The sequence below is a fragment of the Pseudophryne corroboree genome, chromosome 2 (genome assembly GCF_028390025.1).
Source record: "Pseudophryne corroboree isolate aPseCor3 chromosome 2, aPseCor3.hap2, whole genome shotgun sequence".
NCBI lineage: Eukaryota > Metazoa > Chordata > Amphibia > Anura > Myobatrachidae > Pseudophryne > Pseudophryne corroboree.
Genome location: NC_086445.1, coordinates 206,112,017 through 206,130,181, shown reverse-complemented (window position 1 = coordinate 206,130,181; position 18,165 = coordinate 206,112,017). Strand labels below are relative to the sequence as shown.

General features: G+C 44.2%; 1 protein-coding gene across 2 annotated transcripts in view; it reads right to left on the bottom strand.

Annotated features, from left to right (window-relative positions):
- The window catches only part of DIP2B (disco interacting protein 2 homolog B), a 372,205-nt gene that overhangs the window by 18,570 nt on the left and 335,470 nt on the right, over positions 1 to 18,165 (bottom strand). For both annotated transcript variants that reach the window (XM_063952252.1, XM_063952253.1), the window contains exons 30-34: positions 12,334 to 12,464; positions 11,105 to 11,273; positions 9,786 to 9,956; positions 7,702 to 7,763; positions 5,973 to 6,030 (exon numbers count right to left, since the gene is read on the bottom strand). In XM_063952252.1, the coding sequence (XP_063808322.1) occupies positions 5,973 to 6,030; positions 7,702 to 7,763; positions 9,786 to 9,956; positions 11,105 to 11,273; positions 12,334 to 12,464 (591 nt within the window). The remainder of the gene's footprint in view (positions 1 to 5,972; positions 6,031 to 7,701; positions 7,764 to 9,785; positions 9,957 to 11,104; positions 11,274 to 12,333; positions 12,465 to 18,165) is intronic.

Genomic DNA, 18,165 nt, shown 5'->3' with positions numbered 1-18,165 from the left:
TAGCACGAACAGCTAATTAGTACCCTAATAGAACATACTGTACAGAGATACTAAGTACGGTGATTTGGCATCCAGGAACTTACTGAGGACCTTTTATCTCTCTCCATTATACATAGAAAGATTAAACTTGCCACTGTACGTTACAAGCTGTTCGTGCTAATTAGTACACTAGTAGAACATACTGTACAGAGATACTAAGGACGGTGATTTGGCATCTAGTAACTTAGGGAGGAGCTTTTATCTCTCCATTATACATAGAAAGATTAAACTTGCCACTGTATGTTACAAGCTGCCTGTGCTAATTAGTACACTAGTAGAACATAGAGTACAGAGATACTACGGACAGTGATTTGGCATCCAGTAACTTAGGGAGGAGCTTTTATCTCTCTCCATTATACTTAGAAAGATTACAATGGAGAGAGATTAAAGCTCCTCCCTAAGTTCGTGGATGCCAAATCACTGTACTTAGTATCTCTGTACAGTATGTTCTACTAGTGTACTAATTAGCACGAACAGCTTGTAACGTACAGTGGCAAGTGTAATTTTTCTAAGTATAATGGAGAGAGATAAAAACTCCTCCCTATGTTCCTGGATGTCAAATTACCATGCTTAGCATTTCTGTACAGTATTTCCTATCTAGCCAGAAACCCTGCATCCTGTGCAAGCTAGGCGGACAACTGGAGGGGACCCGATACACGGTTGCTTCCCGTTTCCCTTTCCAGTGTCACATAAACTAGTGGTTGGTGTTCCCCGAAAGCCAAGAGTCTCCTCTTTTGTATGGTACCAGTCCTGAGTCTCTGGGACACCGAGAACCAGAGATATCAGTATGCAAAGTGGACCCATTTTCCCATAGACTATAATGGGCCCGTTAATGCAGACCCACCATGGGTTCCGACGCTTGCCATGAGCTTTGTGGGGGTCACAGAAACTTGGGATTGGCACCCTCCGGTAGCTAATTGTCTCCCCTTCCATACCAACCTAGCGATGAAGGCTCTCGCCTCCTACGCTGAGAGTCCCAGGTTTGTGTCCCAAAGTGCCAACCTTTTTTTTTATATATATGTTCCCGTAACATTCACTTTATTTTTTTTCTTTGTTATACATTCAATGAAAGGGTGCACACAGGTTTCACATAAATCAAAGTAAATCTGCAGCAGCGATTAATTCCGCTATATACAAATATACAGCGGTAATGAGTATAAATTAGTGTATTCCGACGCAACTAACTGAGCAACACAGTACTGTAGATCGTCGGCATTTGTGTATTGTACCTGACTTGAACTCCCTCCCTGTCCACTGCATGACCTGTGCAGGCTCCCAGGGGGAATGGGGATGGGGGTAGGGAGAGGCGGTGGAAAATACCGTGCTTTTGAAATACTAGTATTAGCGTCCGAGTCCCCTAAGGCATAAACCAACACCAATGGGAAGGAAGTGCCAACCTTTTTTTAATGTGTTCCTGTAACATTCACTTCATTATTATTATTTTTCTTTGTTATACATTCAATGGAAGGGTGCACACAGGTTTCACATAAATCAGAGTGGGCGGGGGATTTTCCTACATACAGCAGTACACTGTTGCACATGTCTTGTAACCTGATCGGAACTCCCTCCCTGTCTACTGCATGTACTTTGCAGGCTCCCAGGGGGGAAGGGGAAAGTGGGATGGGGGTAGGGAGGGGCAGTGGAAAATACTGTGTTCAAAGAAAAGGCATAATCAAAACCATGGGGAACTTTGCGGTGTATCGTTAAGTGCATAGACCTCGCTTATCCCTATCACCCCTGTGTATTTTAGCTAGGGGATTCTGACACTCCTTCAGCATTGCCCCGTGACCTACAAAATCTGTGCTGTTACTTGCTCCATAGCCGAGGGCCTCCATGGGGCAAGGAGTCACAGGCGTAGCCATTTCAATTGAGTCTGCCCTGCTACAGAATTGTATGTGTACCGTATGGTGCATAGAACCTTAACAGTACAACCGCTCCTGCAGCTTTGCCCTGGTTTATGTGAATAACTCCCTCCCTGTCTACTGCATGACCTGTGCAGGCTCCCAGGGGGGAAGGGCGATGGGCTAGCGGAAGGCGGTGGAAAATACTGTGCTTTTGAAATGCAAGTACTCTATGAATCCGAGTCTCCAGTATGTTCTTCTAGTGTACTAATTAGCACGAACAGCTTGTTACATACAGTGGCAAGTTTAATCTTTCTATATATATATAATTAGATGTTTGTGCTAATTAGTACCCTAATAGAAAATACTATACAGAGATACTAAGGATGGTGATTTGGCAACCAGGAACTTAGGGAGGAGCTTTTATCTCTCTATATTATACATAGAAAGATTAAACTTGCCACTGTACGTTACAAGCTATTCGTGCTAATTAGTACACTAGTAGAACATACTGTACAGAGATACTAAGTACAGTGATTTGGCATCCAGGAACTTAGGGAGGAGCTTTAATCTCTCTCCATTGTAATCTTTCTAAGTATAATGGAGAGAGATAAAAGCTCCACCCTAAGTTACTGGATGCCAAATCACTGTCCGTAGTATCTATGTACAGTATGTTCAACTAGTGTACTAATTAGCACAAACAGCTTGCAACATACAGTGGCAGGTTTAATCTTTCTATGTATAATGTAGAGAGATAAAAGCTCCTCCGTAAGTTCCTGGTTGCCAAATCACCGTCCTTAGTATCTCTGTATAGTATTTTCTATTAGGGTACTAATTAGCACGAACAGCTAATTAGTACCCTAATAGAACATACTGTACAGAGATACTAAGTATGGTGATTTGGCATCCAAGAACTTAGGGAGGAGCTTTTATCTCTCTCCATTATACATAGAAAGATTAAACTTGCCGCTGTATGTTACAAGTTGTTCGTGCTAATTAGTACCCTAACAGAACATACTGTACAGAGATACTACGTACGGTGATTTGGCATCCAGTTAAAAGCTGTTCGTGCTAATTAGTACACTAGTAGAACATACTGTACAGAGATACTAAGGATGGTGATTTGGCATCTAGGAACTTACAGAGTAGCTTTTGTCTCTCCATTATACATAGAAAAATTAAACTTGCCACAGTAAGTTACAAGCTGTTCGTGCTAATTAATACACTAGTAGAACATAGAGTACAGAGATACTAAGGACGGTAATTTGACACCCAGGAACTTAGGGAGGAGCTTTTATCTCTCTCCATTATACTTAGAAAGATTACAATGGAGAGAAATTAAAGCTTCTTTCTAAGTTCGTGGATGCCAAATCACTGTACTTAGTATCTCTGTACAGTATGTTCTACTAGTGTACTAATTAGCACGAACATCTTGTATCGTACAGTGGCAAGTGTAATTTTTCTAAGTATAATGGAGAGAGATAAAAACTCCTCCCTATGTTCCTGGATGTCAAATTACCATGCTTAGCATTTCTGTACAGTATTTCCTATCTAGCTAGAAACCCTGCATCCTGCGCAAGCTAGGCGGACAACTGGAGGGGACCCGATACACGGTTTCTTCCCGTTTCCCTTTCCAGTGTCACATAAACTAGTGGTTGGTCTGCCCCGAAAGCCAAGAGTCTCCTCTTTTGTATGGTACCAGTCCTGAGTCTCTGGGACACCCAGAACCAGAGATATCAGTACACAAAGTGGACCCATTTTCCCATAGACTATAATGGGCCCGTTAATTCAGACCCACCATGGGTTCGGATGCTTGCCATGAGCCTTGTGGGGGTCACAGAAACTTGGAGTTTGTACCCTCCGGCAGCTAATTGTCTCCCCGCTACCAACCTAGCGATGAAGGCTCCCACCTCCCACGCTGAGAGTCCCAGGTTTGAGTCCCAAAGTGCCAACCTTTTTTTTTTTTTAATATGTTCCTGTGACATTCACTTTATTTTTATTTTTTCTTTGTTATACATTCAATGGAAGGGTGCACACAGGTTTCACATAAATCAGAGTGGGCGGGGGATTTTCCTACATACAGTAGTATACTGTTGCACATGTCTTGTAACCTGATCGGAACTCCCTCCCTGTCTACTGCATGTACTTTGCAGGCTCCCAGGGGGGGGAAGGGGAAAGTGGGATGAGGGTAGGGCGAGGCAGTGAAAAATACCGTGTTCAAAGAAAAGGCCTAATCAAAACCATGGGGAACTTTGCGGTGTATCGTTATGTGCATAGACCTCGCTTATCCCTATCACCCCTGTATATTTTAGCTAGGGGATTCTGACGCTCCTTCAGCATCACTCCGTAGCCTGCAAAACCTATGCAGTTGTTCGCTCCATAGCTGAGTGCTGCCACAAGGCAGGGGTTCACATGCCTCGGACATTTTGTCACTTTGCGATGCGATGGGGTCCGGTGTATCATTATGTGCATAGACCTTGCTTATCCCTATCGCCCCTGTGTATTTTAGCAAGGGGATTCTGATGCTCCTTCAGCATTGCCCCGTAGCCTGCAAAATCTGTGCTGTTACTTGCTCCATAGCCAAGTGCCTCCATGGAGCTAGGAGTCACAGGTGGTAGCCATTTCAATTGAGTCTGCCCTGCTATAGAATTGTATGTGTACCGTACGGTGCATAGAACCTTGACAGTTGAAACTCTCCTGCAGCTTTGCCCTGCTTTATGTAAAACTTGTGTTTTGTCAGTTTGCTATGCGATCGAGCCCGGTGTAACGTAATGTGCATAGACCTCGCTTATCTCTATCGCCCCTGTGTATTTTGGCTAGGGGATTGTGACGCTCCTTCAGCATTGCCCCGTAGCCTGCAAAACTTATGCCATCTCTCACTCCATATCCGAGCGCTGCCTGCCACGTGGTGGGGGTTCAGGGGCGGTGGCCATTTTGCCAGTGTGCTATGCGATCGAGTCCGGTGTACCGTAATGTGCATAGACCTCGCTTATTCCTATCACCCCCGTGTATGTTAGCTAGGGGATTGTGACGCTCCTTCAGCATTGCCCCATAGCCTGCAAAATCTGGACTGTTACTTGCTCCGTGGCCTAGGGCTTCCGTGAGGCAAGGAGTCATAGGTGGTAGCCATTTCTATTGAGTCTGCCCTGCTACAGAATTGTATGTGTACGGTGCATAGAACCTTAACAGTAGAACCGCTCCTGCAGCTTTGCCCTGGTTTATGTGAATAATAAAAAATAAAAAAAGTCTGGAAAAAACTAACATGCATTCGTACTTTAGGAATCGAACTCGGGACTCTGAGTATAGGAAGCGGAACACTTCACCACTTCGCCGCAGACAGATGAATAAATCCGTTGGTTCTGATTATGCTGTAATGGCTACGGGATTAGGACGCTAACATACTGTACAAATTTCCTAATCTCAAGAGGCAATAGTGAACTTCTAACACGTCCATTTGCGACAGTGTACACTACTGGTTTTATGTTGTTTTGGGACTTGGACGCTCACATATTCATAAAGTACTGTAGATGATCATATACTGTATGCTGTACTATTTGCGTCTGTACCGTATATACTGTATTAAATAATGCAGCGTAATGAGTATTGACTGTATTAAATAATGCAGCGTAATGAGTATTTACTGTATGCAGCGTAATGAGACGCCTTACTAAAGTAGTCCTTATTATATATTTCAGTATTGTATTTTACGGGAGACCACACGCATGCGCAGTGGTGATTGTAAAAAGCGACATCTGGTGGATGATCGCAGGTATTACACGTAAAGGTAACGCCAAACGCTCTGCCTGCCTCCGTGCGATTAGGTACGCCTCTCTGTGACTAGGCGCGCCTCCCTACGCCCCGGTACGCTGCGTATACTCGATCGGGACAAACACTTCAGCCAGTCAAGATAAAGGTGGCTACATCTGTATACTGCTTGCAGCAAGTAGGGCACTAGCTTACTTTCCACAAGTGAAGCAGAAACATCACAGTGCACTCTTCTTGGATCACTGTGCATATAATCACATAACAGCAAGAAATACTAAATGCAGTAAGTAAAAGGTTAGATTACGTATTACAGTATATAAGTTTTACCTTTCCAGACTCCAGTAGAAGCAGGCTCTGAGGAGACCCCCTTTCTACCAAGCGTACCCTTCATGCAAAAAAAAAAAAAAAAAAAAAGGACATGGTCATTCACGTATTTATGCCTGATGATTCTAGAATTGCAGAAACATACCATGTGGCACCATATATAAACTGTACGTCAAGTGTTACATGATGTTTTCTCCTATCCTCCATACTAAGCTTTCAGGTACCTTGGCTTAGCAGCTGCCTCACAAGTGAGTATTACCAAGCATGACTTCAGTCCTGACTACAGCACTGGCACATTTTCTTTCCTAGATCCTACTTGGCAACTGTCCTGGAAAGTATGGGAGCCTGCCAAATTTGTGGATCTGTCCGAGGCTCCTGCAAGAGAGCAGACCAGTCCCCCATTTCTGCCAACACATCCCCAGTGTCATGGGCAGTCCAGGGACTCGATGATATGATTTGTGGTGAATTACAATGATGCAATTCACAGCACCATTCCCCTGCCACCTGGACGGCTCAGGTAAAAATTGGGCAACAATTCATTTCCTAATTGCTGCCACAAAATAAATACGCATACCCCATGCGTTCCATCCAATGCATACCCCCAATGCATCCCCCCATGCGTTCCAGGCAATGCATACCCCCTCAAGGCGTTCCAGGCAATGCATACACCCTCCAGGCGTTCCAGGCACTGCACACCCCTAGGCGTTCCAGGCACTGCACACCCCTAGGCCTTCCAGGCACTGCACACCCCTAGGCCTTCCAGGCACTGCACACCCCTAGGCGTTTCAGGCACTGCACACCCCTAGGCGTTTCAGGCACTGCACACCCCTAGGCGTTCCAGGAACTGCACACCCCTAGGCGTTCCAGGCACTGCACACCCCTAGGCGTTCCAGGAACTGCACACCCCTAGGCTTTCCAGGCAATGCACACCCCTAGGCTTTCCAGGCACTGCACACCCCTAGGCTTTCCAGGCAATGCACACCCCTAGGCGTTCCAGGAACTGCACACCCCTAGGCGTTCCAGGCACTGCACACCCCTAGGCGTTACAGGCACTGCACACCCCTAGGCGTTCCAGGCCATGCACACCCCTAGGCATTCCAGGAACTGCACACCCCTAGGCATTCCAGGAACTGCATACCCCTAGGCATTCCAGGCACTGCATACCCCTAGGCATTCCAGGCACTGCACACCCCTAGGCGTTCCAGGCACTGCACACCCCTAGGCGTTCCAGGCAATGCACACCCCTAGGCGTTCCAGGCAATGCACACCCCTAGGCGTTCCAGGCAATGCACACCCCTAGGCGTTCCAGGCAATGCACACCCCTAGGCGTTCCAGGCAATGCACACTCATTTTTAGACAGTATAAACTAGACATTTTTTTTTTTTGCGACAATATGGCAACTCTTAGGTTTAATAAGCAACATATCTGTCAATCCATACTGTACGGGGTACTGGCGAGTATATTAGTCCCTACATCACTCACAGGCTTGGTGTTAGCATGTAGGAATAATCTGTATATATAAATACTAAGCTATATAAGTAACAGTTAATAAATAAAATGAGGAAACATCTAAATCAGATACTTAAATGTAATATTATTGTTTAAAATGTGCTGTAAATAAGTTTGATTTTTCTAGTTCTGTACTACAATGACACGGATCCTACAAATGGAAATAATCATACAGTAGCTCTCTCACAATAAACTCAAAAATTCAGTGAAGCAGCATGAATACCTGTCATGCCGAAGGGATTTGAGATCCACATACACGGTTGTAGGATCTGGCCCTGAGGTTCCCTGGAAAGGAAATAAGAAAACAATTGACATGATCCGATATATTCCGCTTGCACAATTCTGGAATCTGGAGATACGGAAAGTAACTTCAGCAGCAAAAGAAAGAACCAACATTATTTCCTGTGAGCGCGTTTATCACATAGGAACGATGGCATTATGTAAAATGTGCACAACAACATTTCTCTAAAGAGGAGAAAGTGCAGAAAGGAAAGAAAATGTTTAAAAAATAACATTATATTGCTGAATTATTTAAGAAACCTGTATCATTATGTTTTTGTAAATACATGTGATTATGATGTGCTGCACATTTATAGAAGCACTTAAGTACAATAACATGGCCTAGTCATGTGTATCACAGTGCACCCGACTGTACTCTTACATGTGCCTTTGTACAGCTCCATATTGCGTCTAGTGCCCTGCCACTGCCTTTCCCTCTCCAAAGCCTACTTTACCTATACTGTTGCTCCAGGATTTGAGAATCAGTGCTGGACCTTGGGCCTAATTAAGATCTGATCGCAGCAGCAAATTTGTTAGCTAATGGGCAAAACCATGTGCACTGCAGGTGGGGCAGATGTGACATGCAGAGAGTTAGATTTGGGTGGGTTGTTTTGTTTCTGTGCAGGGTAAATACTGCCTGCCTTATTTTTACACTGCAATTTAGATTTCAGTTTGAACACACCCCACCCAAATCTAACTCTATCTGCACGTTATATCTCCCCCCCCCCCCCTCTCCCCCTGCAGTGCAACATGGTTTTGCCCATTAGCTAACAAATTTTCTGCTACGATCAGATCTGAATTAGGCCCAATGTGAGGTACAAGATTTAGACTGGTGGGGCAGGTGTTCATTCCCTCTTAACAATTAGACTTGCAAAATCGGGATAAAATAAGTCAGTCTGAAACTCCTCCCAATCCACACAGAAACACCCACTTCTCTATGAAAGCCCACCCCTTTCAAGATCAGCAAATTGGAATAGTTGGGAAGTATGCCTTGGGGGTGGGAGTTGAGCTTCACATACAGGACGGAGTCTAGTTTTAGGGTTTGAGATTTTGGCTGTATTGTAATTTAAGACTGGATTAGGTCACTACAGTAAAGCAGGTCCAGTATAAAGACTTGAATAATGTTACACATGTGTCCTCAAACACCATTGCTGTAGTCACGGCAAACAGCTCCTGTCAGTGCGCCAGGTCCATTGACACACTGCTCGCGCCGGGCATCTTTTCCTGCCGAAAAATTAATCTTAGCAGCAACGTGGTTCAGGTAGGATGCACCAGAAGACTACAAGGAATAATTTGATCTGCAATGCATATATCTGTCTGCGACTGAATCTGTATACAAAGTGCTACCATGCAGTGGCCATGGATTTTTGTCCATGCCAAGTTCCATTGTGCTTTGTATACAGTCGCACACAGATATACAAGTGTGGCATATCAAATGAAACAGCAGTCTCTTGCTGCGTCTTAATCGCTTTTGTTGTGGCTAAGATGCATTTTTGACAAAAAAACAAGATGCCATACGCTAGTAGAGTTGCACGAGACCTGTCGGCTAACTCACGCCAAGCATCTCATGCTGTGTGGCGTATTGAGGCTAGAAGTAGGAGGACATAACTGTAGGTCTGTCTAAGGGTTAATGCTAATACTATTGTGTTAAGGTTAGCATATTTATTTGCACATTTGTAATGTCACCCAGCTGATAATAAGCTTGCTTTGTTCCCATATGAAGATGGAGACTCCCCTCTTTTAAACAAGCCGTCTTCTCTTCTCTACATTCTCACTCATCAGGGAATAGCAATAAAAGCTCTTTAGACTCTCTCCTATGTCTTTTGTATGTCCTGGGCAAAATGCCCCTCTATTAATAAGGGTATGCGAGAAGTATCCCTATATTAGCTGGCATGATTGTTTATAATCAACTCATTTAGGACTTGTTCTAGCATAACATTATCAATATTAAAATAGCGAACATGACACGACTTCAGCTTCAGTAGAGGAAGCCATGGGGAGATCTCAGCTGAGTTTTGCCTCCATTACCTGTAAACATATAGCAGTATTGACTCTTGATCCAAAGGTAGTACTGACAGCACGGGGAGAAAGACCAAGATCTTTGAAAAGTTTGGAAAAGGAATACGTGAGAGCGACTCTAGGGCGTTCTTCTGCCACCACTACACAGGTCCGCACGTAGGACAGATTTATGCCTTTCGTCTATCGGAGACAAATAGAAACAGTATGAGATAAAACAGTCTTTAAAAAATGGTATTTGAATTAACACCCCGCCTACCCCAAGCCCCCTTGAGCTTTAGGGGTATATTCAATTGACGGCGAAAGCTGCTGTCTGTCAAAAAGATGGCAGTTTTCGACTTTTTTTCAGGTCGAAAGGGGTTCCAACCTATTCAATATATTCGACAAGTCGAGGAATTCGACTTGTCAAAAAGCACGTGGATCGGCGGAATAGCTGCCGAACCACGTGCTTGTGTCGAAAACGGGGCCAAAACCGATAGGTTTTGTCCCTTTTTTCAACCATCTCAGTCCGACATAAAAAAATGTCGGACTGAGATGCGGACCCAGAGCAGGAGAGGGGGGAGAGCCGCAGGGAGACGGGGGACAGCCGAGGGCATACAGGGGAGATCAGTGCTGCAGCAGGATGTCACACAGCCGCACCGCTCATGGCAGCGTCCATCCGACTCCAGCAAGTGAGGTCACGCTTGCTGGAGCCGGGTGGACACTGCCGTGAGGTCGGGCGGCTGTGAGACAACCTCCTGCAGCACTACTGTAGCGCTGATCTCCTCCGTCTCCCCGCTGGTCTCCTCGCGGCTCGACCCCCCTCTCCTCCTCTGGGTCCCTCATCTCAATTTGACTTTTTAAAAGTCGAATTGGGATGAGATTTGAATAGGGGTTGTCGGGTCCATTCCGACAAATGCATGTCGGAATGGATCCGACCCTAATTGAATATACCCCTTAGGGTTGGCAGCTGCTATTTGATATTTAACAAATTGAACAACTAAGGGTGATGACTAGGTCACAGTTTATAGGTCCATAACAGTGACTGAGATGGAAGAGATTCTATAGATTCCCCTGACCACAACTGCTTGTGTGTGCATGTATGACATACACCAGAACTACCTGTATAACCGTACACAGTCATAAACTGTTTATTTGCAATGACAAAGAATGAAGGGGGGAAAGAGTAGCACAATGGTTAAAAATATTAACTAACAATGACATTGAGAAACTTGCTACAGTGTTAGCTCACCGTCACCCTGAGTAAGTGACTGAGTCTCCTTGTGTAAGCGTGACTGCGCAGGGAAGCAGTGTGTGTACAGCACAGCGTATACCTGTACTTGTAGTCTTACCTTTAGCACCTCAATCTGGTTACCAAGTCCTTTTGAGCACATTTCCATTACAGAATAGGAACAGAATGTATCTCTAATCTTGTACTGACTCACTGCAGAAAGCCACAGGCATAGGTTGGATTCCAACTCCATAGGAGGAATTAATATAGACTGGTGACCAGAGTAAACACTGCAATTATAATAAAAAGAAAGTTATTATAAAAGGAATACATACGATTCAGCGGTGGACGGGATGCCGGCTGTCATGATCACAAAAGCGGGGTCCCGTCCGCCAGAATGCCAGCAGCGAAGCAAGCACTGGAAAGCCCCTTGCAGGCTCGCTGCGCTTGCCATGCTGCAGACACAGTAGCTCGCTGCACTTGCCACAGGTTATAATATCCTTCCATGGGCTTTGTGGACACCCACAGAGGGAGAACAGCCTGTCTCGCCAGTATTCCGGCGACGGCACTTCACCGCCTGTCGGGATTCCAACGTCTGTATTGTGACCAGTGGGATCCCGACTGGCGGTATTTTAACTGCCTCCCTTATAAAATACTGTGCCCTGTCTTCCAAGTGTACTGGCTATGCATATGTACACAATGGACAGTATTATCAAAGTATAAAGCCATCTTTGGACCTAGTTTACGCCTTTACTGCCCAAATGGTGTTACGTAGCAAGATGTCAGCGTTAGTGGAGGAGCAGAAGCTTGCACAGACAGTGGGGCTCGTGCAGTGAAGTGCATAGTTTTATGGTGCGGAGCAAGATGTCAGCGTTAGTGGAGGAGCAGCAAAAACTATATAAGCTTTTGTGTAGTGAGAGGGATGACAAGAGGACATTTTTAGGGGAGTCACATAGCTATTTTTATACAGTAATAGGATTTATGTGCCTTCATGTTGCTATGCAGCAGAGAAGCACATTTATAGCTGAAAACGTCACACCCACAAAACTAACATGTAATAGACAGTCCTCATCACTCTCTAATTTGAGCCCTAAATGAGGCAAAATGGTAAACATCTCAAAGGAATAAGGATGTTTTACTGAAAGAAATAGTAGACGTGAGGTTTACATTTCTGAAGCTATCTTTACACCTCTCAGCTCTAGATGGACCAGCCAGACACATTTGTGAAAAACTTCAAAATGTCCTTGTGTTTCTCTTCATTAAGCGATAGACCTGATTGTCATAGTGCTGAACTGAAATCATATAACATGGAGTATAAACCCCCCTCCTGTCCCCATTTCTGTAACCAACCTGCAAAGGCACCAAAGTACAAAGCCAAGCCCACAATAAGGATCCAGACAAATGGCAATCTGACGTGTAGAGTACAGCTCACACTGTAATTTTATTGCCCGGCAAAGTGCATTTACAGATCCATGTGACATCTGTAACAGAAGAAAGATTTAACTGCTTAGAAAAAAGGAAAAGCATGTATAGATGTGTCCTCTCCCATCTTTGCTGCAGTCACGTTAAACAGCCCTTCTAGCCGCGAGTACATTTACTAACACCAGGCGTCTTTTTGTGCATTGTGTCCCCGGAAATGTGCCTTATTTGCATCGGATGCGAATAAGACGCACAAGCAGACTCTGCTGATTCTGCTGATGCAGAATGTGTGACCACGGCTGTATCTGCATACGAAATGCTACGTTATGGTGTTTTCCTGGAAACCACTAACCTATCATTTCGTATTCAGATACGGTCACACACACAGAATACATGCCGCATATCATGTTAATCAGAAGATTCTGCTTGTGCATCTTATTTTCATAGCGAAGCAAATAAGATGCATTTTCGGGAAAAGGAGACGCCCAACGTTAGCAGAGTTGCACAAGAAATGCCGGCTCACTCACAGTGCATGGCGTATTGAGGCTAGATGTACGAGGAAACATCTGCAGTAATTATTTCTTCATTATCAGGAACAGCCTCTTCTTGCAGCCACTAAGTTCTTCCTGCTTCATTGTAGTATTTGTATGTAGCTTATTACTGTAGTAAAGGGTAATGTGTGGATCTCTAGATGGTTTGATGGCCACTCGTATGGCCCCTGACATCTATGAGGTTGCTGTAAACACTGCAGTGCATCCTCTGTAAATGTTCTGTCACACAGCAATGCTCTATTTAGAGATTGTGGACAAAGTACAAGATTTTATTTCACTTTATACAGACATGTTCAATGTCCATATAAAGAGGGCCTTACAGAGAAGCACTGGGAAAAGCAATCCCCATTGCAAGTGTTCACTTAACAATTACAGAATCAACATATAATTAAAGCATAAAATAACTCCATGACTCCAAACACATGTAATTGCACTCACAGGTCCCCTTACTTTTGCTTGCAAGGGCCCCGGTGTGTGCAATAAAAGGGCGCTGGCACTGACTGGAGTAGGAGATATTTAAAATAGGCAGATGCTGCTGCTCTCAGCTAATAAGGATAATTGCATTCCTTATAAAAGAAACAAAAAAAAAAAATACCAACAGGGATAAAAATCACGAAAGTAAACCAAGAGCGCTGCTTCCACCACTAGTTTCTATAATCAATATTACCAGTAATCAATATACTCAGTTTCACAGTTGATCTTATAACAAATCTTTTTATTCATAAAAAAGAAGAAATTTTGGACGTGAATCAATAAAAAAAAATTATATATATATATATATATACACACATACAATGAAAATGCTGCAGCATATATAAAATACAATACAATTTACTTACACACTTTTTAAAAAAAATTCCTAGAGGCTTGCCAATATCCTGATCTTATACTTAGACTACAAAATGAGCCATTCATAATTCAGCTGAATAGTGTCCATAATTAATCAGTGTATCCTGGTATATCATGAGGAGATTGCTTTTTGTTATTTCTCACATGAAATACTATTTCCGTGATCCCAATATAATTACTTATGAGTTGGATTATTTCCAGAATTGTCCCAAGTTCACTTGGATCCCTATTTGCTTATATGTGTGCACACATTTAATTAACTTCACGGGCAATTACCATGTATATTTGTTATTATATCACCTTTAGTAGTTGAATTCCCTCTGCTGGTACGGTACCTATTTAGCAGGTGTTGAAGCATAGATGGCTCAATGCTTCCCCTCACAGTGTTCAGGCTCCCTCTGCTGGTGATTGCCCGTATTGCAGTTTACACTGTGTACCGAAATTTCATGGCCCCGTAAAGCTGTGTTCTGGAGGTGATTATTCCTTGACACAGTCAATCAAAAAACGCGTTTCTCCGCCTCAATACTCCTTCAGCGGCTTCCTCAGCTCAAAATGTGTCAAGGGATAATCACCTCCAGAACACCGCTTTACGGGGCCATGAAATTTCAGTACACAGTGTAAACTGCAATACGGGCAATCACCAGCAGAGGGAGCCTGAACACTGTGAGGGGAAGCATCTATGCTTCAACACCTGCTAAATAGGTACCGTACCAGCAGAGGGAATTCAACTACTAAAGGTGATATAATAACAAATATACATGGTAATTGCCCGTGAAGTTAATTAAATGTGTGCACACATATAAGCAAAAAGGGATCCAAGTGAACTTGGGACAATTCTGGAAATAATCCAACTCATAAGTAATTATATTGGGATCACGGAAATAGTATTTAATGTGAGAAATAACAAAAAGCAATCTCCTCATGATATACCGGGATACACTGATTAATTATGGACACTATTCAGCTGAATTATGAATGGCTCATTTTGTAGTCTAAGTATAAGATCAGGATATTGGCAAGCCTCTAGGAATTTTTTAAAAAGTGTGTAAGTAAATTGTATGTGTAGATAGATATATATATATATATATATATACATACATTTTATTGGTTCACGTCCAAAAATTCTTCTTTTTTTATGAATAAAAAGATTTGTTATAAGATCAACTGTGAAACTGAGTATATTGATATCTGGTAATATTGATTATAGAAACTAGTGGTGGAAGCAGCGCTCTTGGTTTACTTTTGGGATTTTTAACTCCATGACTAGCTGAAGTTATACATCATAGCCTAGTGCACCTTAAGATTGGTGACTAAGGGGGTAATTCAGAGTTAATCGCAGCAGAAAATTTGTTAGCAGTTGGGCAAAATCATGTGCACTGCAGGTGGAGCAGATATAACATTTGCAGAGAGTTAGATTTGGGTGGGTTATAAAGTTTCTGTGCAGGGTAAACACTGGCTGCTTAATTGTTATACTGCAATTTAGATTTCTCTTACGTCCTAGAGAATACAGGGGATCCATTTAGTACCATGGGGTATAGACGGGTCCACAAGGAGCCATGGGCACTTTAAGAATTTGATAGTGTGGGCTCGCTCCTCCCTCTAGGCCCCTCCTACCAGACTCAGTTTAGAAAATGTGCCTGGAGGAGCCGATCACGTCGCATGGAAGCTCCTGAAGAGTTTTCTGCATTTATTTTATGTTTGTTATTTTCAGGCAGGACTGGATGGCAATAGCCTGCCTCCCTCGTGGGACTTAGGGGGGTAACGGCACAACCTCTTGAAGGGTTAATGGTCACGTTCCCCGCTGACAGGACACTAGCTCCTGAGGGAACTATTCGCACGCCCCACCACGGCAAGCGTACATTCCCGCAGCATGCCGCCACCACTAACAGTGCCAGAAGATAGAAGAGTGGTGAGTACTAAGCTGGCATGAGGGTACAGATGCACGGCTTATATGGGAGCGGTGGCGTCTCCATACTTCTGAGGGAGCGAACTGAGTCTAAGTACACTACCAGTGTACACAGTACCTAAGACTGGCATTACAGACTTAAAAGGCGATGGACTCCATTTTAAGCACTAAAATTTACCTCAGCCAGTATAAAAACAAGTGGGAAGACCACGCGCCATTGAAGGAGCGGGGCTTCACTATGAGCGGATCCAGCAGCTCACCAGCGCCATTTTCCCTCTGCAGTGGACACAGACGCTGACTTACAGGAATGCGCAGCTCCTCCTAGGAGACTCCAGATTACCTCAGCAGTACCAGGGTGTCATAGCAGGGTGAAGGGGGGAGCGCTTACTAGTGTACTAAGTCCCCAATCTGGATACTTGTTCTGCGACCCGGCTAAGCTTGGCATTAGCAGTAAGGGCGCTGTGTGCTGGCTCCAGGCTACCTCTGTGTCACTCTTGAAGGGCTCTTTGTGGGTTAATTGTGCATTTAACCTGTTCCTGTGTGTGTGTATGCTGTCACTGTCATAGTATGTCACACAGAGAGTGTGTTTCTTAAAAGGCACAGTGTTCATCTTCTCCAGGGGGTTCACTCCAGTATACTCAGTGCAGTGTACCCTCCCCGGCTATTGGGGAGGAGCCAGCATGGTCGGATTCCATTAGGGGAATGATTTCTAATATTTCCACTAAATTGTCCCGCAATGAGAAAGAGATACAATACTTAAGAAAATCGATGACTGAGTTTATGCAAAGAGACTCATTACACAAACCAGTGTCTCAGTCCCCTGCCATTTGTCCGCAAAAACGTCCTTTGGCTCAGTTCCTGCAATCTGACTCTGATGATGATGGGTCAGACATGGAGGAGGTGGAGGTGGACTCAGAGGTGGGGGAGGCTACTCTGTCGCAGGGAATAGAGGCTCTCATAGGAGCTATCAGAGACGTTCTGCATATCCCTGATAAACTGACAGAGGAGACTGAGGTATCTTATGTTAATATAAAAAAAAGAAATCCTTAGCCACTTTTCCTGCATCAAAGGAACTCAATACCCTGTATGAAGAACCATGGTTTAATCCTGATAATACATTTCAAATCTCTAAAAGGTTGATATTGTCTTTTCCTTTTGTGGATAGGAAAAAATGGGAAAATCCACCGATAGTGGATGCATCGGTATACAGGCTATCACACAAAATAGTTTTGCCTGTCCCTGATGCAGCCTCCCTGAAAGACACGGCTGATTGTAGAATTGAGAACACACTCAAATCCTTGTATACAGCTGCTGGGGTCCCAGAGACCCACTATAGCATGTGGGTGGATCACTAAAGCTATTGCTAAATGGTCAGGTAACCTAATTGAGAGGTTAGATTCCTTATCTAGGGGGGAGATTATTTTACTCCTGCAACATATACAGGACTCTGTGAACTTTATGGTGGAAGCCATAAAAGAAATAGGGTTGCTCAATGCCCGCACCACTGCTAAGGCAGTGTCAGCACGCAGAGGCTTATGGCTACGGCAGTGGACTGCTGACGCGGACCCCAGGAAAGGTGTGGAAGGTCTACCATTCACAGGAGAGGCCTTATTTGGAGACTAACTAGACAAATGGATCTCCAAAGCTACTGCGGGTAAGTCCACATATCTTTCTTTTGCAGCTTCCCCAACCAGGAAGACCTACTCTACAGTCCTTTCAGACTGCCAGGTTTAAGGGCAAAGCCAAAGGATCTTCTACAGCCAACAGAGGCGCTAGAGGTAAACCACGTAAAACAGCAACTGCCGGTTCTTAGGAACAGAGCTCAAGCTCTGCTTCCTCAAAGCTTTCAGCATGATGGTGGACCGCGATACCTGGAAGACTGGCAGGTGGGAGCCAGACTAAAAAATTTCAGTCACATCTAGACAACATCATGCCAGGATCCCTGGGTCATATATCTTATTTCCCAGGGCTACAGACTGGAGTTTCAGGAGCTCCCACCTCACAGTTTCTTCAAAACAGGCTTACCAGTTTCACAAGAGGCAAGTATAACCTTACTGGATGCCATTCAAAAACTGGTACAGACTCAGGTCATTGTTCCAGTTCCACCTCATCTCCAAAACAGGGAATATCATTCCAACTTGTTTGTAGTGCCGAAACCGGACAGTTCGGTAAGGCCGATTTTGAATCTAAAATCGTTGAACCCGTACTTAAGAATGTTCAAATTCAAGATGGATTCTCTGAGAGAGGTGATCTCAGGTCTGGAGGAGGGGGAATTCCTAGTGTCTCTGGATATCAAGGATGCGTACCTTCACATTCTGATCTGGCCGCCTCACCAGGCTTATCTACGGTTTGCACTGCAGGACTGTCACTACCAGTTCCAGGCTCTGCCTTTTGGTCTCTCCACAGCACCGAGGGTGTTCACCAAGTGATGGCAGAGATGATGTTTCTCCTTCGCAA